This window comes from Lissotriton vulgaris, chromosome 8, assembly GCF_964263255.1.
Source record: "Lissotriton vulgaris chromosome 8, aLisVul1.2, whole genome shotgun sequence".
Classification (NCBI taxonomy): domain Eukaryota; kingdom Metazoa; phylum Chordata; class Amphibia; order Caudata; family Salamandridae; genus Lissotriton; species Lissotriton vulgaris.
This window is the reverse complement of record NC_141696.1, coordinates 532,886,539-532,912,276: the sequence shown is the minus strand read 5'-3', so window position 1 is coordinate 532,912,276 and position 25,738 is coordinate 532,886,539. Positions and strand designations below refer to the sequence as shown.

Below are 25,738 nucleotides of genomic sequence, written 5' to 3'. Positions count from 1 at the left end.
GTTTCGCCGTTGTCTAGATGGCGCCTGATGTCGTCTGTGGTGGCGATGAGGCGCCATCTAGGTGCTGTGGTTGCATCTGAATCCAGACTGGGATGAATCTAGGATGTTGTTGTCCTCGAGGTGGCGGGTCAGCTGTATGTTGGTGATTTTCTCGATGACCTTCGCCTGGAAGGGGAGCAGGGAGATGGGCCGGAAGTTCTTGAGGTCTTTGGGGTCTGCTTTGGGCTTCTTGAGGAGGGCGTTGATTTCGGCGTGCTTCCAGCTTTCTGAGAATGTTGCTGTGTCGAAGGAGATGTTGATGATCTTCCGCAGATGGGGTCCGATGGTTGCATCAGCATTGTTGAAGATGTGGTATGGGCAGGGGTCTGATGGAGATCCTGAGTGGATGGAGTTCATGACCTTGCGTGTCTCTTCGTTGTTGACGTGGGACCAGGAGGTCAGCTGGTTGGTGCAGGTGGAGTTCGGGGTGGGGTCTGTTGCGGACGGGGCGGATGAGGAGTTGAAGCTGTCGTGGATGTCGGTGATCTTGCGATGGAAGAAGGTGGCCAGTGAGTCGCACAGATCTTGCAAGGGCGGGATGTCGTTGGTGTTGGGTTTGGAGAGTTCCTTCACTATGTTGAAAAGTTCTTTGCTGTTGTGTGCGTTGTTGTCCAGTTGGGCTTTGAAGGATGATCTTTTGGTTGTTCTGATGAGTTGGTGATGTCTGCGGATGGCGTCCTTGTGGGCTGCGTGGCTGTCTGGTGTGTGGACATGGAGCCATTTCTTCTCCAGCTTCCGGCAAGTTCGTTTGGAGGTCTGGAGTTCTTCGGTGAACCAGGCGGCTTACTTGCTGGGGTGGATGATGGAGGGTTTCTTTATCGGGGCGAGGGTGTTGGCGCAGTCGTCGATCCACTGTCTGAAGTTTCGGGCGGCGGCGTCTGTGTCGGTGGGGTCGGTGGGTGGGTTCTGGGCGAGGGTGGAGGTCAGCTGGTCTTCGGTGACTTTGCTCCAGCAGCGGCGAGGCCGCTGTTGGGTGCAGTGGTGCGTGGTTGGTTTCTTGAAGGTGAAGTGGATGCAGTGGTGGTCGCTCCAGTGGAGTTCGGTGGTGTGGTTGAAGGCGACGTGGGTGCTTGTGGAGAAGACGGGGTCCAGCATGTGGCCGGCGGCGTTGGTGGGTTCGGTGACGAGTTGTCGGAGGCCGAGGTTGTCGATCAGGGTGGTGGAGTAGGCGTTGTTGTTGTTCTCGAGGTGGACGTTCAGGTCCCCGAGGAGAATGTAGTCCGTGGAGTGCGTGGGTGCTGGCGAGGTCTGCGATAGAGTCGCTGAATAGGGCCCGGGGTCCGGGCGGTCTGTATATTAGTGTTCCTCTGAGGGTGGTGTTGGGGTCGGTGTGGATCCGGAAGTGAAGGTGTTCCGCGGAGTGGAGGTAGTCGTCTGCGAGGGTGTGGACCTGTAGGGTGGACTTGTGGACAATGGCTATTCCTCCTCCCATCCCGTTGTTGCAGTCTCGGCGGGAGATTTTGTAGCCGTCCGGGATGGCAATGGTGATGTCAGGTGCCGAGGAGTCGTTCCACCAGGTTTCGGTCAAGAAGGCAACGTCTGGCGCTGCGGTGTCGAGCAGGTCCCAGAGCTCGGCGGCGTATTTGCGTGCGGAGCGGGTGTTGAGGAGTATGCAGCGGAGGTGGTTGGGTCCGCTCTGTGGGGGTTTGGTGGTTCTGTTGCATGTGAAGTTGCAGGTGTGGCAGGAGAAGGGTCGGTGGGTGCGTTTCAGGGCAGCATGGAAGCAGCGGTGGTCTCGGCGAGGAGGGCGTTGGCTTCGTATCGGAGTCTGGCGTTTTGGCGTGCACGGGGTCCGGGGATTCTGGCGCTGTCCAGGCGTAGACAGGCTTGCCGCGAGCCAGCGACGCGCCCGCTGCGTGCGTCCACGCAGCGGCCGCCATCTAAGGCGCAGAAGAGAGGAGCAGGCGGGAGCGGGCGGCGAGGGGGCGTAGCCGCAGGGGACAGCGGCGGAAAAAAACGGGTCACGGAAGACAAATAGGGGGTGAGGGGGCGCAGATGGGCTACAACAGTGAAATAGAATACAGAAAATAAAAGCAGGCAGGAGGGCAAATAACAGTTAAGGACAAACCACAGTCAGATCGGCGATCCTGGGCACCTGAGGATCGAACAACGGCTAGGAGCGGTAGCAGCGGGGTGAACGCGCACAGGTGGTGCTGTTCGGCGGTAGGGGAGCGACCTGGCCCGCAAGCAGGGTTAGAGGTCACCCCTACTGTCGGGCAGCGGCCACCATTTAAGGCGGGGAGGGAGGGAGGAGCAGCTGGGAGGCAGGAGCGGGGCGGCGGGAAAAAAACGGGTCGCAGAAGACCACAAAAAGGGTGTGACAGAGAAACGGGTCATAGAAGACAAAAAGGGGGTGGGGGGTACAGATGGGCTACAACAGTGAAAATAACAGTGCAATAGAATACAGAAAATAAAAGCAGGCAGGAGGGCAAATAACAGTTAAGGACAAACCACAGTCAGATCAGCGATCCTGGGCACCTGAGGATCGAACACCCGCTAGGAGAGGTAGCAGTGGGGTGAACGCGCACAGGTGGTGCTGTTCGGCGTTAGGGGAGCGACCTGGCCCGCAAGCAGGGTCAGAGGTCCCTCTGACTCTGCTATTCACCCGGAAGACCGAATATTCCTATGATAATGAGGCGGTCGGAGACAATCATAAAAAAAAATAACCTGGTCACTATGACTCCGCTGTAAAATAGAATGCCAAGGTTGCACTTCTGCACATCGTTCGTGAACAAATATTTTTCAGCTCATGCTTTAGTAACTTCCTTGAATAAATGGCATACTCATGTATGCAAACGAAATATACATTTAGAGCAGTTTAGATGTACGAGTCCGAGAACCTCCTTATATCAATGTTGGTGCCTTCGACGAACCTCGGGAGCAGAATACGGTTCTGCGACCGAATCTCTGTCCCGTGGCCTATTACCTGCCTAATTCAGTTCATACGTGCCCCCTCAGCCCACTCACAAGGGACTCTATTCAACTCCCAGTCCTTTCATATTGCTTATCGCCCTGTGACGGTTCTGTCACTTAGCTGTCCAGCTCTTGGGTAAACTGGGTGGAGTTTGCAGAGGCGTTCGGTGAGCACGTCCCTTAGGCGCCTTCCTGGCACAGTCACTGCCTAGCTTGGCCCGACCTGAGATCGGCCAAAGCCACCCCTTCTCCACAGATGGCTGCCCATGATGTGGTGAGGGGGGAGGGGGGTGGATGGGTGGTTTTCTGCACTTAGCCTGGAGATGCCCTATGGTGCATACTTTCTGGACCCGGGCGATGGTCGATGTACAGAGGGGTACGTGTTTTCATGTTGAGAGTTCCCCACTACACTGTTTACTGGGCTAAGTTCAGAAACCAAATGTTTACTGGGCTAAATTCAGAAACCAAAGAGCGAAACATGGCATACAAGCTATTGCAACCAGCGAGACGTAGAATAGCCATAACATGGATGGGTCAACGTGCCCCCACAATTGAAGTTTGGCATCAGGATGTGTGAGAGTGGATACTGGCTGAAGAAATAAATATGAAATTGGAGGATGACCTCAGATACTGGAGGGTGCTGTGTGATACATTTCAGAATCCCAACCTAGATGTGAGAGCCCTGAGCAATTCGGATAATAGCGCAAGCATATCTGCAGGTGAGAATGAGTAGTGAATTATGGGGGCAGATGATGGGGTGAGAAAATGTAAACTGGGATGCTTCTAGAATACATTGTCTGCTGTTCTACAACAACGTATATTCTCATTGTCTATGCCAAACCGACCAGTTGTACCTGTACTGCTGCTACATGTTTGTTGAAACTGAAAAATAAAGGTTAAAAAAAAACCCTGCTTAGGATTGGGGTAAGGGACCAGCAGAAGGTTTTACAACATAGGGTGAAGAAACCGGGACACTTAAGCAGTTTCAGTCATGCAATTGCTGCAATGACTTCATCACTTTGGTTGGATTTGTCTAGGGAGTCAGCATGTTGTGAGAACAAGCCTGCGCCTTGGAGGTATGTGTGAGAGTATGCATCTTATAGGCCCTGTGCCTCATAAAGAGACTTGCAAAAGACCCTGAAAGTTGAGGCTAACCGGGCCCATGAACTTAGAACCGTCATGGGTCAGGAGAACAATGGCCCTATCAATCTGACGCTTGGATCGAAGTTTGTGGACAAAGAACCTGACACATTTGTCTCCCCCAATGTGTTGTGGTCGAATCAGCGTGAAGGCCTCAAGAAATCTACTCGCCTACCCACTATAGAGAATCAGATTCATCAGGGCAAGCTTTTTTAGGGCCTACTCACCAGGTCTGGCAAACTGACAAATAACAGCTGTTCTATTCACTCACAAAGTGAATGAGTAATGAAGATGCCTTTAAACCTTCGTTTTATCTTGTCACCTTTACTCTGCATTCAGAGACAGAGGTCAAAAGTCAGTTTGTCTTCCTACATTTACTTCTCTTTCTCTGGCTGTGAAGTTAGAGGATTTTGTAAATGGAACTCTGTGACAATCATGCTGTGCAAAGCATGTGAAATGAAAGGCTGTAAGAGGTCAGGCTTTTTTTCTAACACAACATTGAAAAAAACTAATAAGTGAACTGTGCAAACATTTGAAAATATATTTCAGTAGTTATGAAGGCACAATTTTTTATTTCTGTGTGGTGAGACAAAGATTTTTATTGGATGGAAACAAATAAGAACACTTTACTTGATGATGTGCAGAAGATACATATTTTTGCTGAAACCCAATTTCTAAACATTGTTTGTTTTTATCAGAAAAACTGCATGTTAGTGGGAAAGTTTGTGGTCATTTTAATGCAAATGTGGTGCCTGTAAATGCAGTGCACTACTACCACATCATGCTTAAGTAATCTCTTTATTAAAAGTGAGGTTTTTTGAACACGAACGGAGAAATATTCCTGACCCCGCCTTGATGACAATGCGATTAGCGAACTAAGAGGCAAGTCAGGGGGTCATGTGTGCCCCATATGTGCGCTTGAACCTTATTATACAGGGAGCAAACGCTTAGTGTATTAAAAAAAATGTACATTGTACTCACATACTTGAAGAAGCTCTTATATGTGATAATGAAGAAAAAGGCGGACCCATAAAATAAAATATTCGCCTTGGATCATAGAATTTGAGACAAGATTACGGGTCAATTACATTACAATTAGGTTGAGTACATTATTCAAGCTACTAAACCTGCAGTTCTAGTAAAACATTTACGATTTTTAGAGGATAGAGTGCATATTCTGCCCTGTTTAGTCTCTCACTTTGCATAGGATAGTTCTTTGAGCAGGAGGTCATCGACGCATGCAAGAAAATTTGGTGGGTGCCCCCTCCATCACCCACGCGGCCTACCCTTTAGACCCTGTCCTACTGTATGCTGGTTTCCGCCACCGGGTCTGGGATCTGGAGGAAACAGGCCAGTATGTAATCCATTATGTCAGCGCCCTCAACCCCGGTCGGTGCACCACAGATGCAATTGTTGTTCCTGCAGAAGCGGTACTCTAGATCCTTTGCGGGGGCCAGTAGGGTTGCTTGCTATTCTTGTAGGCGCAGGACTTATTGTCGCAAGTGCTATAGCTCCTCACCTCATGCGGTTTTGTTATCATCGAGATTGGAGAGACTGTCACCTGCAACTGCTAATTCATGTTTGACATCCCTCAGGTCCTGGGAGAGCTCTCTTTTTGCTAAATGAAAGTTGTTGTGTAAAGAAGCAAAGGAGGCCTCCATGAATGTTGTCAGTGAAGCTTCCTTGTCACCCCCCTCCGCATCAGCCAAGGGCCGCTGGCTGTTCTCAGCCAGGATGCAAGAAGAGCGTGAGAGCATGCGCTTCAGATTGCAGTCTTTCTTGCCCCATGCCGCTGCCATGTCAGGCTGCAACTTCCGCCAACAAACAGAATCAGATCACTAGGCCCAGCTTAGAAGGAGGGGTGCAGTGCAGGTGCAGCACTCTTTATGTGCGGCCCATCCAGAGGGGGCCGAGCTGTCCTCATGACTTGTGCCGTTGTGTGCTTTGCTGGTGAGGGACTAGTGAACGCTGGAGAAGCAGGGGCGTACTGGGTCCTCCGTCTATGCCCTCTGTGGCGTGGGGCAAGGCCGATATCTATCACGCACTCAGGCCCAGCCATTTCAACTGAGCCAGCCATTAGTTGGAGACACTGAAGGGGACAGCCCACGTCCTCAGCTGGCTGGCTGTCACTGATTCAGGTCTCCAGTTCAAGGAAGTCATCCATGACTGGGAGAAACACAGCATCAAAGTCACAACCACCGCTGGTTGCTCGTTGTGCCACAGCACCGATCTGTCATCTGGGGGTCACGTCTGCTGTGAGACCGATGCTCCTGGGGGGCAGTGGTCCTAGGTTCACCTGGGAGGGGGGTAGGGGAAGACAGCCTGCTTTCCCGACGCACTGGCTGTCCCAGCGTCAGGTCCTGGCACTCTATGTAGCATCTGCCATCTTGAGTTGCACAGATTCGAGACCTTCACAGTGCCCGTACAAGAGCGAAGGAGGTCACTCACTGGGTCTCTGTGCTGCCGCCCAAAGTCTGGAAGAGGCCTGTCCTCTGGGATGTCTTCTTGGGGCCCACAGGTCTGGCAGTAAATGCTGTAAACTATGGCGTGTAAAGGAGAGGAACGTCCTATGTGGCCTCCATCTTGACCAGGCCCCCAACAACAGGTCTTGAGAAAGTACTAACTTCAAGGTGAGGGGTGAGGAGGAAAGCCTGTTGTCTCCTTTCAAGACCGTCCCTGTCCTGCCTTATCCCAAATTAAATTAGAGGGAGCGTGATCTTTCGGTCTACATGATATACATATCTCCCATGGTCCTCCGATAAAATGTCAGAAGGCTGTTCAACTATGGAATCTTATTATTATGCTACAAGTCTATTATTGCATCTTCTTCTGTTATCAGAGTCTCTGCCTCTAGTATGTTTAGGACTTGCCTAGGCTGCACGGATGCGCTGCTCTAGGAGGGCCCTTAGCCATCTGTCTTCACTTTTCAAGCACTGCACTTGTGCTTGTGGCGGCATCCACCTTGCGGGAGCGAGCAGCCGCGCGGCCACGTTAATTACAAACATATGGCCGCTGCTCGCACCCGCAAGGTGAATGCCGCCACAAGTGCAGTGCTTGAAAAGTGTTCCTTTCCCAGCCCGTCACAACTTGTGAAGGCTTTTCAATCGCACGCGCATGCCCAGTTAGTACATATTCATTTTGAGGGGTACGTCCCGTATTTATTCTGCTAGCCTGTTTCTCTTGGTTCTTTTCTCTCTCCCTGAGGGCAGTCCCTTGTGCAAATACTCTATTATTTCTATTGTTATTTGATCTGCCGTATTTTTCTCTAGAAAAAGTATCAGATGGCTTCTGGGCCCTTTGACCCACCTCCATACCACGGGGCAAATGTAGCTATTGAACTCAAGAGATATTGACAAATATGGCATTTTCCCCCTGAGGTATTGTTATCTTGGCAGCAAAACGTGTCTTGTGAGCGGAAAAAACACGGTCTACAGTTTTAACACACCAACAGGTTGTTTTGGCTGATCCCACGTGCTGCATTTATCAAGACTAGCCATCAGCAGAACAAGGTCTTCTAAGCGCCCCTTAACTTTGGTTTAGTCAACATTCTTTATTGCAAAGATATTGTTGGGAAGGTTACTGCTACGACAAATCTTGGCTAAGTGGTCCTTTTCCACATTTGCTACACTCCCTGGCGGGGGGTGGGGGGGAGGGAGTTTATATAGGATGCCAATTGTCTGCCTGAGACACAATGGTAACTTTCACCGTGGTCGTACTCTTCTCAGGTCTGGCATTGTTTTCTTTATTTCTCAGTTAGTACAGTCACCTCTAGGTTGTTCTAGTTCGCATGAGATTCAACTTCGTGGTCATGTTCTTCTGTTTTCTTGAGCATTTTCAATCCTTTTGTAGAACCTTTGCTGAAATTTGATGGTGTTGATAACCTTATCAAAGCTCCCAAAAAAATGTAGCCTTAACACACATTGTGCGCGTATTGCCAAATACCCAGGTTGATGCAAGCATGTGCTATGTTGCCAGCATCCCTTACCTGTTTTGCCCGGGGCTTAATATCTATATTAAAGTTGTGACAGTCCATTATGATATTAATACTAATATCAAAATATTCCTCCATTCTTTTCTTGACCTCTATGTGATGGTCCCATTTGCCACCCCCCTCGGGTTTTCGAGTAAGTGCAATATTTTCAAAAAACGGTCTACTCTGAGCATCCTAGCAGTTGCACTGCAGAACGCGTTTGCTCTATTGTGACTCGATAATTCTCTCGCCTCGGTGCCCACTCTGATCAGCGATCACACTCGGCAACTCTGGGCATTAGCTTGCCTCATCTTCACTAACGGCCCCACTAGACCGCCGGGGATGCCTGGTCTCACCCTGGAGATACCCATTAAGGGACCATCTCTCAGGGAAGCCAGGAAGGGTTTCGCAGCGGTCGAAGCGCCTTGGGACCCTCCGGGTAAGTAGTGCGCTATATAAATGCCTATACATACATACATACATACATTAATCCAGTGGCCACCAAATGCAGCACAAAGCTATTGATCTACTAACTCCAATGTTCTCTGGGTTGCCCCCAGACAGTTCCAAGAATGTAGATTGCCCTCGCATGTGTTAACCCAGCTATGGTGCACAGAAGGAGATTCACGGACAAACTATTAGTTCAATTATGCGGTGATTGTTGGAGAAGTAGATTACCACGAGTGTGTGGAAGAAACAAACCTAGATTGATGGGGTACGATGCAAGTGTGCAGGTTTGATTCGCTGCAAGTGATTCTTGTATTTCATCAAATGACAACTGAAAGTATGTCTTTATCCACTAGTTGGAGTTGGAAGCATCAGTAATGTTTGTGCTGAGCAGACACAATCTCTTATAACAATGTGAGTGGACTATTCTTTTCACAGGATCTGGCCCGAGGTCTGGACATGCAATGGTGGGGGAATTGCCAGGGAGGCTGCTTGATGCAGGGCAGTTGAATGTGCCACAAGATTAGAGAGAAGCAACCAACAGAGGTGGGTACAGCAAACCTTGAGAAGAGAGGATGTGAACCAGGTTCGAGTCTCGGCGTCGGGGCAGGTGCAACAATCTGTGATTCTAGGCAAATCACTTAATCTCCCAATGTCTACCAAACAAGCATTGACATAGCCAATAGGTCTCACCTTTGGGACCTTATAAGTGTTTAGCCATGCAACAGTTGATGTTGTTGCACTAAGGATATTGTACTGCATAGCTAAATACTTATAAGGTCCCAAAGGATAGACCGATTGACTATGCCAATGCTTGTTTTTAGGTTGGGCCTGGGGCGAAAACCATATTATATGATTGGTTGGTCTGTTGATTCTTCAAGCCTGTGACTGGTTATTGGTCCTAGACCCCGGCAGGCTTTAGGATTGGCTGTTTTGATTTTGCTGCTAGCCAAATTAGAGGCAGTGACAGTTGCTAGGCTGCTTCTGAAACAATTGCATTGCTAGCCACAACAGAGTGATTTGCGCAGATTCAATTTTAGAGCTAATGGAATCAGATCCTACGTTCTTTTCCTTAGCATATGGTGGGTTCAACGGTCCTCTCCTCAATAGGCTCTATAAAAACCAATGCCTTTCAACAGAGACCCAGAGAGAGTATTTTTACTTGTACTGCATGCCTTCCCGCTTTATCTTTTAAACTTTTAATTTGCACGAAAGTTTAAGCGAAGCTGTGACTTTGTTGTTTTATTAATATCAGGCACACAACCATGTGAAGTCTATTAGCCATCCACAATAGACCACTATGATACACCGTGTTCGCTCTCTGGACTTTTATCAAACTGCCTATTACTGTGTTGCAGGGTAAGCGGGACGCGGGGAGGGGCAAGAGGAACTGACGCCGAGCCTTTAAGGGTGCTTTTAAAGTGAAGGCTTTATTTTCATAAAAACTCTTCTCTGTCGGCTTGTAAGTCTCTCTCTGGCGAATGCCGCTAGGTCCGTTTGGATGTGTTTTAAGGGATCCAGTCTGTCACCGTTTTGAACAGTATAAGCCCCACGTATAGGTTCTCCGGGGAAACAGGACTCTCTCGGCACGGATGGTATCAGGATCCAGACAGAAGAAAGAAAAAGGGAACAAACACAGGTATTAGGATGGTCGTCCGGGTTTAAGTCTCGAAGGGGCCGGGAGTGAAGGAAACCGAGTGCTCTGGTGTCTACACTGTATAGAGGCAGTGAGATACGTACTCGGGGGGGGGGTGGATTCTTAGGAACTATATACAAATTAGGTATATCGAACAGGCGTGCTTATGGAGCAGGAGGGTTACCCAACCCGCTACCTTGCCCCGTACCTGTTGAAGCCACGCTCCTCCCGTGGGAACGTGGTGGGGCGACTCGTGGAGTCGTTGGCCGGAGTCGAATTAGGTATATCGAACAGGCGTGCTTATGGAGCAGGAGGGTTACCCAACCCGCTACCTTGCCCCGTACCTGTTGAAGCCACGCTCCTCCCGTGGGAACGTGGTGGGGCGACTCGTGGAGTCGTTGGCCGGAGTCGTTGGCCTCCTGGCTTGTCGTCAGTGCCAATGTTGTTTAGGCCTTTGGCTAACTAGTCTGCTTCTTCCTCCACTCTCTCTCGACTCGCTCTCCTCTGCTCTTGCTCGTCCTCCGCCTCCAGGGAAACTCCGTCCGTCCTCTTCCAGGTTCCGTCTTCTTTTGACGAACTGGGAGGAGTTTCGTCCGGATGATATCCCCACTTAAAGGCGCCAGGGTCTTTTCCTTCCTCCCAACTCCATAAAGGTTGATCGTCAGGAAACCAGTCAGCGCTTCGGTGAGGGTCAGACTGCTGTTGAAAGGGGACAGAAGTTGGTGAGAGGGGAACGGCGGACCACCATTCCCTTATCCTATCAGGTCCCTCAGGCGTATGACCCGCCCCGTCACATGCCGGAATTGAATTTACTCAGATTTAGGAGGGCGTGGAGCCATGGATGGTAGAAATGTCATTTGAATAATGCAGAACAAAAGAGTAGCTCTAAGCCTGCAAACGTTTACTTCAGGGTGCTGTTGTACTGTTTATCTAGTTTTAAAGATCAATTGAACTGGCCTGGCATGAATATTTTAGCAGATCTTTGAGTAGACTGGTCTTGCCTAATTTTTTTATAACCCCTTCTCCCGTTGTCGTGTGAAATTTCTTCTTGCCACCTCCCGTTGTCCGTGCCGTCTTTACTCCTGCACTCTCCAGTGGTTTGTGCCGTCTTTACTCATGCCTCTCCTTCCCGTTGTCCATGCAGTCTTTACTCCTGCCCCTCCCTCCCGTTGTCCGTGCTGTTGTTACTCCCGTCCCCCCTCCTGTTTACTGCAGAAAGTACAAGAAAAGGGTCCAGGCACCTTGCGCTTACCTTATTCCCTTAAAAGTTACTCCTTTTACCTTTAGATCTGGTGCACTGGTAGACTCGATCACCACTAAGTTCAAGGGTAATTTTATTTTGCTTGAAGTTGCATTTTAAGGTACAGACTTACCATTGTGATTTGAGCAAATAACCATACTCTCAATGTCACCGACACAAAGGGATGCTTATGAGTGCAGCACGCTCTGCTGTAAAGCAGCTGCTCTAACACTTCCCATTCACCAAGCACTTTTGCTGCCTCTGCTAAAATTGTGTGTGACTGATAAAGCAGCAGATATGACAAAACAGTTAAAAGGTCCCGAAGGCGAGACATATTGGCTATGCCAATGCTTGTTTATTTTCCTGAAACCACCCTTAGCAGTATCTCTCTTTTATAGCACTAAAACTCCTTACTCAATCTCCATGTCAGTTCTTGCATAGTAGCTTATTATTCGGAGGAGATACATAAAAGTCAACAAACTAGTTTACCTACACCAACATGTTTATCTAACAACACTACCTTTTCCTCCATTCTGTCCCCTCACATCTGCGATCCAATATCGCCTGATCACCTGCTGACCTCAGATACCCCTTTACCCTCAACTAGAGATATTGCAATCATGTACTGGAACGTAGCGGGCCTTAGGTCTAAAACACATCTACAGCCCTGGATCGACCTGGTTAACAGCCATGACATAGTCTGTCTCCAGGAAACCTGGGCCATTGAGCAGATTCATATCCAGGGCTTTAAAACCTTTCATATGTCCGCCACTCCATCTGTTCAAGGTAGACACAAGGGCGGTCTGGCTATCTATGTCTCGAACCAAATTCCATTTATCCTGACCGAAATATCCCAGGTGTCCGCAATTTTTCAAATCCTTAAGTTTGTTGTTAAAAGCTCTGTTTATTTTGTTATAAATATGTATAACAATGTGACATCGGTTGACAGTGTAAAGTCACTGACGGAAATCACTTTATTTCTGCATGATCAGAAAGCCAAAAATGCACAGTCACAGTGTTATTTTGTGTGGGGTGGGGACTTTAATATCTACCTATGTAGTAATTACAACAAAGGTGTATGCGGCCTACAAGATGAGCATGATACTCCCATTACCCACTTTGTTCATTCTAGCCTAGGGTCAGCTTTTAACACATCTTTATTCTCACTGGAACTCGAATTTGCGAACGAACTTGTAATGCCTGCTGTCGACTTTAAGCCAACATTCCATGGTAGAGGATTGCTGTCCACGATCGACTTTATTTTGTGTTTGCAGATTCTAGGACCCAGATTAAAAAACTTTTCTACTGGCACAGACCCTTCTAGCGACCACTTTCCCAATAGTATTACTATAACTCTTACCTCTGTTCCCCTATCTAGCACTAAGCCCAGTATTTTAACGCAGCAATCGCTGGAGATGGGTCGAACTAATGGTTACACAGTAAAGTGGTCCAAGATCAACCCCAAAGAGGTCACTGAAAAGGTCATCCAACAAACCCTCCCTCAAATATACACCTGTTTAGATGAGACTTCACCCCCCCAGTTGATTCTGTGTAGTTTTGCTAAGATCTTAGAAACCATGCGGCAGGAACTTACTCGCCACTATACTAAGAAGAAAGATAAAGATAGTCGGGGGTGGTTCGACTCCGATTGTCGTAGGGCCCATAAGGCACTTAAACGAGCTCTCCATAGCCAAGACAGGGATACAACTTCAATCTCTTTTTTAAGAAGACAATATAAACTGGCCCTAAAAACCCGAAAACGAGAAATAAAAAATAACCTCTGGGCCCAACTCCACGAGAGCATAAAAACAAAGGACAGTACGCTATTTTGGCGAACAGTCAAGTCCCCATTTTTGGCAGATGACGCCGCCTCTTCCCATTTAGATGTGGCGGTACCTGCTGAAAAATGGGTAACTCATTTTTCCCAGATATTTGGGGATCCATTACCAACTACCGATGACATCACACCTGGGGAGGCCTGTACCAACAGTAATAACATCTACCCAATAGACATCCACTTTGATCTTGGAGACGTGAACACAGCGCTAACGTCCTCCAAGACTGGTAAAGCCCCCGGTCCTGATGGGGTTCCCCTAGACATCTTTGTGAATAACCTTGAATTATGGTCCCCAATAGTAACTCAAGTTATGTCCGCAGTCTCCCAGGTCGGTTTAATTGATTCCTGGTCCACCTCTGTCCTTCTCCCTATCTTTAAGAAGGGAGACAGAGATAATCCAGCTTGCTACCGACCAATTTCCCTCTTGGACTCGCTGGGTAAGGTCGCCGGGAGACTCCTCCTGGAACGCCTCCAGGATTGGGCAAAGGAGAATAAGATCATCACAGACCTCCAGTTTGGGTTCCAAGAGGGATTAGGCACGGTGGAACAGGCTCTTAACCTTACCTTACTTATGGGGAAATATGCTTGGGCTTAAGGTGGCAATCTTTATTTGGTCTATGTGGATCTAAGTTCCGCATTCGACTGCGTGATACATTCCAAGCTATGGGAGATCCTAAGCAAACTGGGAGTAGACCCTCCAATCCTGAAGTTCCTCCGTGAGCTTTATTCGGATGCCAAAGCCTGCGTGAGGTTTGGTATTAACGGAGAGCTAACAGACTCATTTGGTATCACAAAAGGAGTTAGACAAGGGTGTGTCCTTGCCCCATTCCTATTCAACATCTATACTAATGGTTTGGAACAAGCGATGCTGATAGGGAACAAGGACCTCCCCTGTATAAAAGCCCGCCCGATTCCAGCACTGCTTTATGCCGATGATTCGGTAATCTTAGCAAGGACACCCAACCAGCTCCAGTTGCAACTCAACAAGTACTGCCAATATATGCTTTCCCTTGGTCTTAAAGTCAACAAATCCAAGACCTTTGTAATGCATATTGGCAGGAAAGCCCAGAAATGTAAACCCATCTATATTGAGAACACTAGACTAGATAGCGCTAGGTACTATCCGTACTTAGGAATCCTCATTGACCATCAAATGTCGTGGAAACCTGCTATATCTAGTAGAAAACTGCAGCTCCAGCGCACAACATCAGCACTAATCTCGTTCTCAAGGAAACTGGGCAAGCCCGCTCCTGCAGTAATATTGCAAATCTATCAAGCTAAATGCATGAGTGTGGCTACCTACGGAGCAGGTGTATGGGGCTACGCCCCTGTCCAAGAGCTCCAAGTAGTCGAAAATGACTTCCTGAAGTACATATTAGCTCTCCCTAGAAGTGCCTCCAACTACGGTAGCCATATGGAACTCGGTTGGGATTATCTGACACCATAAGGTACCAACCGATTCTCCTTTGGCACCGTATATGGACCAAGGAACAATGTCTCCTAACCCGGTCGCTAATCACAGACTGCCTCACCTTGACCCATTGGAAAAAGATCCCTTGGCTGTTGTATGTTTTTAAATTTCTGAATGACTTGAACTGCCTAGAGTTTTTTATAAACCCCACTTCACTTTTGACCATATCCAGAAAGTCTTTAAAGAACCTATGTGTCTCGCATCTGAGCGATCTACGCTTGTGCTCCGAAATCAGCAAGCAGTCGACTATCCATCTAATGTCGATCCAATCCTCATATGGCCTGCAACCCTATCTGTCTTTTTATTTGTCTAATTACGATAGATATGTTTTAACCCGTTTTAGATTTAATTCTTTTTACCGCCTTGTCACATTTCCTACGCCCTCTGACTGGTCAAAGGAATTGGTCAAATGTCCCTGCGACGACTGTGCTCCTCAGTCTATGCTACATGCAACTTTATTTTGTACCTTTTACGAAATTCCCCGCAAACGTTGGTTGGTTCCTCTGCTTAGATCTTTAGGACTGAGAAGATGCAGACCTGCCCTCCTGGCACTACAATGCTTAGACTCTCCTTTTGTTGCAAAAACAGTTGCCTATTATTTGAAAGCTTGTATCAAAATTCGGTCTAATCTTGCGACGTCTGTACAGTAAATATTATTTTTATACCGTTGTCACTTTTGGTACCAACATAAAGAAAACTGATTTTAAGCTAAAACTGACGTATTATTGTACATAGCACCCAACTACTATATGGAAAGTAAAATGTTGCAAATAACTGTATATGTATTGTACGATTTACTTTTATGATTGTAAACTCAATCGAATAAAGTTACTTTTGATTTGATGATTTTGCATAGTATATTCTAGTTTTGGCATATTTCGGGATCGCTTACTTTTTTTTGTTTTTTACAGCCAGAATAAGTGTGTATCCACTGTAGCTGCACATCATACTCATAGATTATTTTATTTGTGGCCAAGCTCAACCCCCCCCCGCCCCCTACCCCTGGTATGGGCTAGTTTTACCAGAGATATTGCTCCCAAATTCTAAGTGCTTCTCCTTGTGTATCAACTGTTTGATAAAAAAAAGAATAAGTCTTCCATCCTCCATTACTCAGCCTCCAATCTCATTAAATTCGACTGCCTCACTATGATCATAGTTTTAATAAAGGACAGCTCTGTACCTATCCCCAATGCATTACAGACTGCTCAAAGTAGTCCCTGTTCCGTTGAAGGAGCATTAACTGCAAAGATTCCAAATGTTTGAACTCGGTGATCTAGTAAATATAAGGCATTAATCATCCTCTGATGAATCAATAGCAGCAAGTGCAAGTGGTCAAGACTTTGCAGACCTAAACTTTGTTTATTTGTGACCTTATGAATACATACAATGTGCAAATAGGAAGGAACGGAATAATCTAGAGGGAGACGAATATGCACTTGAGTGAGCAAAACCACTACTTTCTCATGGTTCCTTTCTCTCCACGCATACACTAGACAAATTACAGTATGAACATTCAATTTAGAGACTTACACTTGCTGACCCCCAACCCACCCCCTTTCACATTGATGTATATATCCCACCAGCACTAAACCAGGCTGTGCTCCCAACATCAGTCCATGACCTGCAGAAACAATTCCAGCAAGAGGGGTTAGGTTGTTCATATTTAGGATTACCATTGCCTATCAAAATCGAAATCAACATCCCATGTCTACCCCTTGAATCACAATGTTCTTTTAAATTTGGAGTAGTATAATACAGATTACTACCCCTATGTTTTCCCAAGAGTTCATAGTTATACCTGTATTCTACATTCATGCTACCTGAGAAGCCATGGTATGGTTTGCAATGGGCCAATTTTAAACAGAAGCCCCATGTTTAATTTTATCAAGCACTAATATTTACATGCAGTGACAAGCTTGTGCAGACTTTTACATTTGAGGTACTTGTTACAGACAGCATTTCATTTAGAGGTCACTGCATCTAGATTTTTTTCCAAGTACATGGAATCAACAAAAAAAAGAATAACAACTTTCCACATGAAATGCATATAGTAAAGAACCCCATTTTCCCCATAACACTCCAATAAAGGAATACATTATGCTCCATAACTTCAAATTTAATACTGGCAGCACCCTTTAGACCAGCTCATCCAATATCATTCCAGTTAACAGAGCTTAAATTGTCACTATTATTTATTGGATACCCATAAGGGCTGGCTTACACTCGACCCGATTTTTTCAAACTAATGGAGATTTTGCCTGTAAAACTCATTAAGGCTTCAGGAGTGAGTGTATATTTATTGCTTAAATTAACACAAAAATATACAAATGAAACATTAAAGAGTATTATAAAACTGCAAGCCCTATTTATAACATTAACTCTTCTCTACTGCATTAATCTTAATGTAATGGATATAGTTAATACATATGTTGGTTCTTTACACACGAAAAGAGATGACTGATGGATCGTGGCCATGTCTGAGTCTATTCTAGGCAAGGGCCTTACATTTATCCAGGGCCACAGGAATTATGTGATTGTGAGTGGTTTGCAAATTATTATAGATTTGTGCGTTTACCATATAATCCAACATTTGCTGCATAATTAGCAGGTTTTAACAAAAAAGATTGTTCCTTGCTGAAACGGTTCAAAAGTTACTAAAAATGCAGAGACGTGTTGCTGTGCAGTGGAAGGCCCTTTGCAAAGCTGGGCTAGTCACCTTCATGTTGCTTATTGCTATCTAATGAGGTGCAACCATTTCCCAGACCGTGTTCCGAAAATTAAAAATGACAAAATAATTTAGTACTATTACAAAATGTGCAGCATTATGTCACACCATTTGCCATTTCCTGCTCCATAATTTTCTTTTTCTTGCCGCATAATTTGGCCCCCTCCTGCAGTATAATTCCAGTGGCCCTGCATTTATCACACAACTTACAAAGAGACAAAAGTGAAATCTGCCCACGAATATCCAGATGACACAGGATTCTAAAGTATACACCATTACGGTTTATTAAAAAGGAGAAGTAAATGCAGAAAGGCATTAGGCTTTTGTAGTAAGGAGTTCCAACAAGCAAGGTGTAGTTTTATTAGATTAATTGTGTTCCTGAGAAGCAGCCCCACCAGGACCAGCCTGCCTGCTGCTCAACCCATTCTCCAACTGTCACACTTCACCACACAGGCACCCAACATTCCAATACGCATCATCGCTCCAATATTCCATGCAGCAGACAGCACATTCACACTGGCTGGGCAGGTAGAGAGATAATGGCAGGACAATAACATGAACAGGATACTACAGCTTTCAATTCGAAATACGACAATATCTAAATAAATGTAAAATACTGTTGCCAGCGAAATCTAAGCCCTAATCTAATCAATCACTAGATCCGAATATGGTGTAGTATCAGGCAAAGGGGGATCAAACAGCATTTGTCCTAAAGACTGGTCCAATAACTAGGAGAGTAAGTACATGGAAAATATTCTAAATTCAGAATAATGAAAGGTATGACAAGAAGTCTGCCTTAACAGAATCGGGAAGAGCATTGGCTCATCTCCGAACTGGTGAACCCTTATACACTTTTAGACCAAGAAACTGTGCAGTCACTGTGGTGTGCACAAGAAAATTAAGTATAACAACCAATTGGAAAATAGAACACACCACACGGTATCATAACATTTACCCTACATCTAAGGAGTATGCTGTAGTGTTCCTTACACAGAAAACAATGCTAGATTCAAAATATAAGTAGCATCTCATTTCGGCTGAAGGAAGCAACCTTCGTTTGTATACAACTGTAAAACAGATCTCTCCGGGAACATCAGGAACAGTTAACATTGCATTTTATAAATTTTACACAACAGGCAATACCATAGAACTAACGGGATATTTTACTAGTAAACTTGTGACAGTTCCAGTTAGCACACCACACTTTATACTCTTGGCAAATCAGGCCAGAGCATACTTCGCTTATTTGCACACTGAACCAATTCCTATAATTTTTCACACTAATCCTAGATGAAACGCGTACTTTGCATGATATTTAGAATGATGTTTGTGTTTCCAGATTTAGCTACTTTTACACAACATGAGCTCAGACTATCTCCACATAAGGATCTCATGGACCTATGTAGCGTCATCCAAGTTTCCTTTTAATCATGAAATTGCATTGTTGTATCTGGTCTATTTTGTTCGGAAAAATGTATTGTTGTATTTTGTTATGGTTTTAATTAACTAAACAATAAACTACCCTAATCTTACGATTATCCAGTCAAGTCATTATACTTTTATTCGACACATGTATCATAAAAAGTACAAACATGAAATTCATACATAATTAAAAACAGTTCATTACCTACATAATTACAAGACAGTTCATTATTTTAAAAGAGACATCTAAGAGTTATGTGGAAAAGTTGACTTGATGGACATTTTTAAAATCTTGGACCTAATGATCCAAGCACATGATAAAAACTTTGCAACCCCGCAAATAGTGACCATAGAAGAGGTGTCAAAAGTAAGAATACGCAAAGCTGATTTGTAATCTCTAACCCCAAGAATCTTTAGTACTGGTTTTAACCATTTCTTCCTAGGTGAGATATATGCCTTACAGGCAAAAAGAAAGTGGCCCAATGATTCCTCGGGATTTGTACACCCTGGACACATTCTATCCTCTTCCCTCCTGTTGTTCCATCTAGATGTAAAAGTTCTGAGGGGCAGTGTTCCATATCTAAGTTTAAGGTATAGGGTCCTTTCCTGAGGAACCTGAATAAAGTCCAAAAACAATTCGAGTTTTAGGGTACATTTATGGGTAAAAAAGATCTCAGTCAAATGACCCCAGTTTGGGTTCTGTAGCGCCTTGGTCTCTATCCAATCCCAATATAATTTTTTCACCACTTGTTTTGGTGGAGGTGATTGGGATACCCAAGCGTCGCTTAAACCCACACTTGCTGCAAGCTTTTTTAAAGCATTTAGCCATCTAATTTTGCCTGAGGTATTTAATTTTAGTATTTCATCTAGGACAAGGGCATAATTAGCTAATTCGGGGGTCCTCCTCAAACGAACCCAATATAAAAGGGGACGGAGTTGGAGGATATCCCGAATAGACTTTCTTCCCAGATCTAAGAATAGAGGTTTAAGTGGCGTAGAGGATGGAAGCGACACCAAGTCCCTCATGAACTTGTTCTCTGATCGGACAAGGTCGTTGGTATTCTCATTGCCCCACAGTTCTGATCCATAGACAGCTGAGGCAATTGCTTTCCCCTCGTAAACTGATAAGACAGGGGCAACTGGCCTACTTATAGAGAGGCGTTGGTTTTTTAAAATAGTGCCGGAGACCCTTTTGAGATTTAAAATCATTTTACATATATGGGATTCCCATTTCAGGTGATTATTAATCCTAACACCAAGATAATCAAACTCATCGACCACCTCTAAAGGAGATCCATTCAGGGAAACAAGAATATTCCTATTTTTCCTCTTATCGGTCATGACCATTAGTTTAGTTTTGGTCGTGTTTATTGTGAGACCCCGTTCCTGACAGAAAACACTAAACCGATCAAGAAGAGTTTGGAGGCCTGTGGGGGTTTTTGATAAGAGGAGGGTGTCGTCGGCAAAAAGGAGGGATGGTATTTTCTCCCCCGCCATAATGGGGGCATCAGCCGGTGTATCTTGCAGATGCTTCACAACCCCATTTATGAAGAGGGAAAATAAAGTAGGGGCCATCACACACCCCTGTCGCACCCCTCTGTTCACCGGTATACTCTTAGTGAGTTGCCCCTGCACCCCCCAGCGTATCTTTGCATATGTACCCTCATGGAGTTTGATGATAAGATTTAGCAGGTAAGATGGGAAACCCATATCCAATAGGACATTCCAAAGTTTAGCACGGGGTATTACATCGAATGCCGTTTTGAGGTCAATAAAAGCCAGGTAGAGGCTCCCTCTGTCTATCGACACTGTTTTCCAGAAAACTGCACAGAATCTAAAGACTTGGTCAATAGCCCCAACATTGTTTCTAAATCCGGCCTGAAAATGGGACAGAATGTTTCCTTCCATAAGCCAACCCTCAATCCTATTTACAATTACCCTGCCAACTACTTTTTGAATAACGTCAATTAGACTAATTGGTCTGTAGTTGGCAGGGTCCTCTCTCTCACCCTTTTTAAATACGGTAACAACTTCAGCACCCTTCCATGAGTCCGGTACCTGATGGCCTAAATGAATAAGGTTCAAAACATTTACAATAAAATCAGCCCAAACCAGAGGGTTAGACATCAATAGATCACCCGGTATTCCCTCCTCACCATAATGATTTCATTATTAAAGTGAGGTGGCAGGGGTCGGTTCCAGTTTAACCATTTGACTACCTTTTTCTTAAGGGATTGATAGTCCTCATATTCTCCTGATCTTAGATGGGGGGCACCAGCTAGGACCACCATTAATCTATTGGTCTCGGGTGGGAGATCTGGCCTCCGTGGTCTAGGAGTTGGGCAAGTTGGCGTGAGTGGGAGGTCATTTGCCCGGTCTTGATTTGTTCCAGTGGGCTCTAGTTGTGAATTATGTGGGGCTAAAGCCACAGGGTCAATAGGTCTGTTGCTTAAATTATTGTGCCGTGCTTGGAGCTGGACAGACATAAGAGGTTGCAAAGGGGCAGCCGGTGGCATGCTTTTTGGGGGCACTTTGCTAGCGTTAGCTACAATTTCTGTTTTAGAGGGTTCCCCACCCCTGGAATGGGTTTCAACTAACTTAGTCTGCTTACTTACTAGAGAATTCAGAGTGGTAAGAGAAGTCTCTAGTAAGGTAAGCCTAATCTCAACTTTTTTAAGACTGTCAGTAATGGGCTGCAGGAGGGAGCGGAGTAAGAATTCAATGCTCCCTTTATCAAAGAATGGATGATTAAGATTCGATGTATCAGCCTCTGGCTCTTTAGTAGTCGCAATTAAGCTAGGGTTTAAGAGCTTAGATGGTAGGGCTGTCTCCGTGCTATTCTTCGATATGGTAGTGTTATTAATCCTCTTACCAAAATCCAAGTGTGATATTTTAGATTTCCCCCGCCCCCCCGCTGATTTCCGAGCCCGTTTACTAGGTGGGGGCCTGTGTATCTCTGCCATGACATTTAATTTAGGCTTGTTCTTATTGGCCATTGTTAGTAATTGGGTTTGAGTTACCAAATCGACAGGGGTATTGGAGATCTCTAGGGGGGCTGGCTCTGTGATTTGGTCAAATAATATCCCTTGGGTCGGAGAAACTTCCCTTAGTAAAACAGGAAAATCCTCTATTATTGAGGTGTCTTGGCAAGTGGATAGCGCACCCGCCTCTTGGGTAGTGGGGTGGGGGATGATATCTAGCAGAGGCCTGGATTTCATAGATTCAATAGAGCGTCTACGCTCCGCCCTGCGCTTTTCAAGTGAACCTTCCGAGTCCGCTTCCCCTTTGTTAGATTTAAAATAGTTGTCTAGTGTCCCTGAACAAGAGGCAACATCCCTGGAGGGAGTTTCCCGTTGTGGGGGCGTAGGCATATCCTTAGATGTGGCACTGGAGCAGATCAAGAGGGGGGGCCCAGCCCGGCCTCCTGCGGCCCCGGACGGCCTAAGACGGTCTCGCCCTTGTCCCGGGCTTCTCCCGGCGCTCCCGCGCAGCGGGGTTCAGGGAGCTTAATATAGTGTAGGCGAGAAGGTGGAGGGGTGGGAGGGGTCGGGGAGAGCGGCCCAGGTGTGGCTAATCAGGCTGGCGGCGCTCCTGGGATATGCAAACCCAGCAGAGCGCGCGCGCTCGCTCGCAGCCCCGGCACTTAGACTTCCCTCGATGTTCCCCCTTGAAAACAACAGGCAGCACTCCTGACGCAGCGGGACCCGCGGAGCGGGTTCCGCAAGAAGTGGGTTTTAAAACAGGCAATTCCAGGTAGGTCCGGCAAAGTTCAGCAAGGCGTCCCGCTCACAAGCTCTGCAAGCACAGTTAATGAAGGCTCGGTGGAGGGGTGGGAGGGGTCGGGGAGAGCGGCCCAGGTGTGGCTAATCAGGCTGGCGGCGCTCCTGGGATATGCAAACCCAGCAGAGCGCGCGCGCTCGCTCGCAGCCCCGGCACTTAGACTTCCCTCGATGTTCCCCCTTGAAAACAACAGGCAGCACTCCTGACGCAGCGGGACCCGCGGAGCGGGTTCCGCAAGAAGTGGGTTTTAAAACAGGCAATTCCAGGTAGGTCCGGCAAAGTTCAGCAAGGCGTTGCATCTGAACTCTATGGTGCATGGGTACGAACTGAATTGAATCGTGCAATTGGAAACATAGGTAGGCCAAGGCCCACCAAGGGAAACTAACTAGATTTTGTATTTTAAACACAGTGAACACATTTAATTTGCAACTCTCTAGTACAAATTAAATCATATAATTATTAATTGTGGTACCTGCTTCCATACATTATATTGAATACATATTTGGTGTAATATTCAGACCACGGCACCTGTACTTAATTGTTTCTTTTTCAACACTTTCGTACAATAATTAAGAGTATCATTCTCTTGTAAACGAAATAACATACATTTTCTTAAACTTGGTTTTCACTGATACAGGTTAATCATCTGTTATGTTAAAAGCATTTGTTAAGCGCGCGTACATCAACGGTTTCTCGGCGCTCATTGAGGGTCACGGTAGTGGCAAGGAGATCGCTTAATCAGTATATGTTTGAATGAACAACCAGGTCTTTAGCTGTTTTCTCAACTGGGCAAGGGAAGTCACAGACCTTATCTCCACCAGGAGGGAATTCCAAAATTGCGGAGCAAGGACAGAAAACCGTAGTCTGCTATACTTCTTCTGTTTGGCTGAGGGAATTTCCAACAAATTCAAATGGAAGGATCTAAGGTTTCGAGAGGGAATGTAACGGTGTAGGCGCGCCAAGATAAAAGCTGTTTACTCACTGGAAGCCAGTGGTGGCTTTTCATTAGTGGGCTGACATGGTGCCATTTAGGCTGATGAAAGATCAGCCTGGCCGCCTGGTTCTGAACCAGTTGTAGATGTCTCAGTTGGTATGCCGGAATGCCAACATACAATGAATTGGCATAATCCAGGCGAGAGATCACTAAGGCTAGAGTGACCAAGATCATAGCTTCCCTGCTCAAGAATCTGCTGATCTTCTTTATTCTACGCAGCTGAAAGAAACCAGCAGAGACAACCGAGCTGATCTGGGCCTTCATGGACAAATCATTACTGATAATGATCCCCAAACTTTTAGAAGAGGCAGCTGGAACGGGGGATTACCGAGTTTAGGGGGCCAGAAGTTGGAATGCCAAGAGTTTGCTAACCCACCCGTAAGAATCAGCTCAGTTTTCTCAAGGTTCAACTTCAACTGGTTGTTGTTCATCCAGTCACTTATAAAAAACCATTGTGTCTTGAACACCAGTTGATAATCATCTGCATAGTTAAAAATTCCAACATTCATTTCCCTCAAAGAATGAATTAATGGAAGAAGGTAAAGATTAAAAAGAAGTGGGGAAAGAGATGAGCCCTGAGGAACCCCACAGGTAATATCTCTTTTATTGGAGGAAAAATTGGCGAAGCGCACTGCTTGGGACCGATTACTCAGAAAGGAGGAAAGCCACTTTAGGGCCAGACCCTGAATTCCGGCATTGCTGACACGGTCGATCAGGATACCATGATCGACCGTGTCAAAAGCTGCTGAAAGATCCAGGAGAATCAGGGCCTGGGTGGTGCCTAAATCCACCCCCGCTCTGAGCACATCCATGACAGTAAGAATGACTGACTTGGTCGAGTGTGCAGGTCTAAAACCGGCCTGGTGGGTATCCAAGACCTGGAAATGTTCAACAAAAGAGCTGAGGCAGTTAGGTGCATGAGCTTCTAAAACTTTTACCAGATAGGGCAGCAAAGAAATAGGGCGATAATTACTAAGGGCCGAAGGATCGGCGCCCGGTTTCTTCAGGATTGGAATAATTTCTGCCCTTTTAAAAGAATCAGGGACAATGCCATGCTTAAGCGTTGTTCTGGACATGTGGTTAAAGCTTCTCGAAGAATGTGATGGGGACAATTTAATACGTTCAGAAAAAATCTCCTCCGAAATCGGAGGAATTCGGTCGAGGCGATGTGGGCTCAAGTCAATATTATCTTCTCTACTCATCATGGCCATACAATGTTATGTGGTATACATATAATATGATAAAATATAAAAAAAGAACACATTATTTAAAAACACGTGAATGCTACTCTTGGAATGCCCATTTATCGATAACGTTTTTGACCTCCGCTAGCCAAATTAGTGTTAAAATTGAGTTCAGAAAAAAATAGCTACGGTTTACTCTGTTGCTTATTAAAAGCAATGCCAAAAGCTACCCTGTCACATCAAACTAATGTTGCTTTATGAGCTAGGCAACTCAAGGTATGACTGCAAAGCATCAGAGACAAAAGGACTGGATGTCTGTCTATTTTTCTTGAATTGCAGCGGACTAACGGCCTGGGAGACATTGCTGCGAAGCAGATGAGTTGTGGTACGAGGGGAAAAAAGCTAATTGTGGTTGCACCGCGATCTTGCATATGGAATTGAAGATGCGTTTCCATGGGTTGCTCGATGTATTACTGTCTACTTAGAAAGACTAAGGCTCCCGATCCACTCACCTAACAGGCGCATCTCCCTCAGCCAAGGAGGCTGCCATGTTTGTTAGCTGCGGGACGTCACACGTGCGACGGATGCGGAAAGGTGGAGTTACATCGGAAAACAAAGCATACGCGCATGCGTAATACCAAGCAAGCGAAACTGAGAGGGCACGGATCCAAGTCTGGGAGGGCGTCGGGCACTTTTCCAACTTTTAGTAGTGACTTTTAGTAGTGATTAACTTCCACCTTATGCACGTAGAACAAAGAGACCCTAGTTGTTGTTTCAGCCGTTTACTTTTACGGCAAAAGGAAGCACCCTCTATGTAAACACGTTCGACCATTAGACCCGATTCAGGGGGGAGATTTACGTTTTTTAAAGCCAAAAATGTCTTTGCTTTAAGTGTCACCAATTGAAATGGTCTCTGCTTGAATAGAAGTCAGTAGGGGTA

General features: G+C 46.0%; 1 protein-coding gene across 1 annotated transcript in view; it reads right to left on the bottom strand.

The window, feature by feature from the left end:
• The window catches only part of ZRSR2 (zinc finger CCCH-type, RNA binding motif and serine/arginine rich 2), a 170,931-nt gene extending 145,564 nt beyond the window's left edge, over positions 1-25,367 (bottom strand). The window contains exon 1 of the mRNA XM_086934342.1: positions 25,311-25,367. Within this exon, the coding sequence (XP_086790468.1) occupies positions 25,311-25,348 (38 nt within the window). The 5' untranslated portion in view covers positions 25,349-25,367. The remainder of the gene's footprint in view (positions 1-25,310) is intronic.
• Positions 25,368-25,738: the final 371 nt, after the last annotated feature.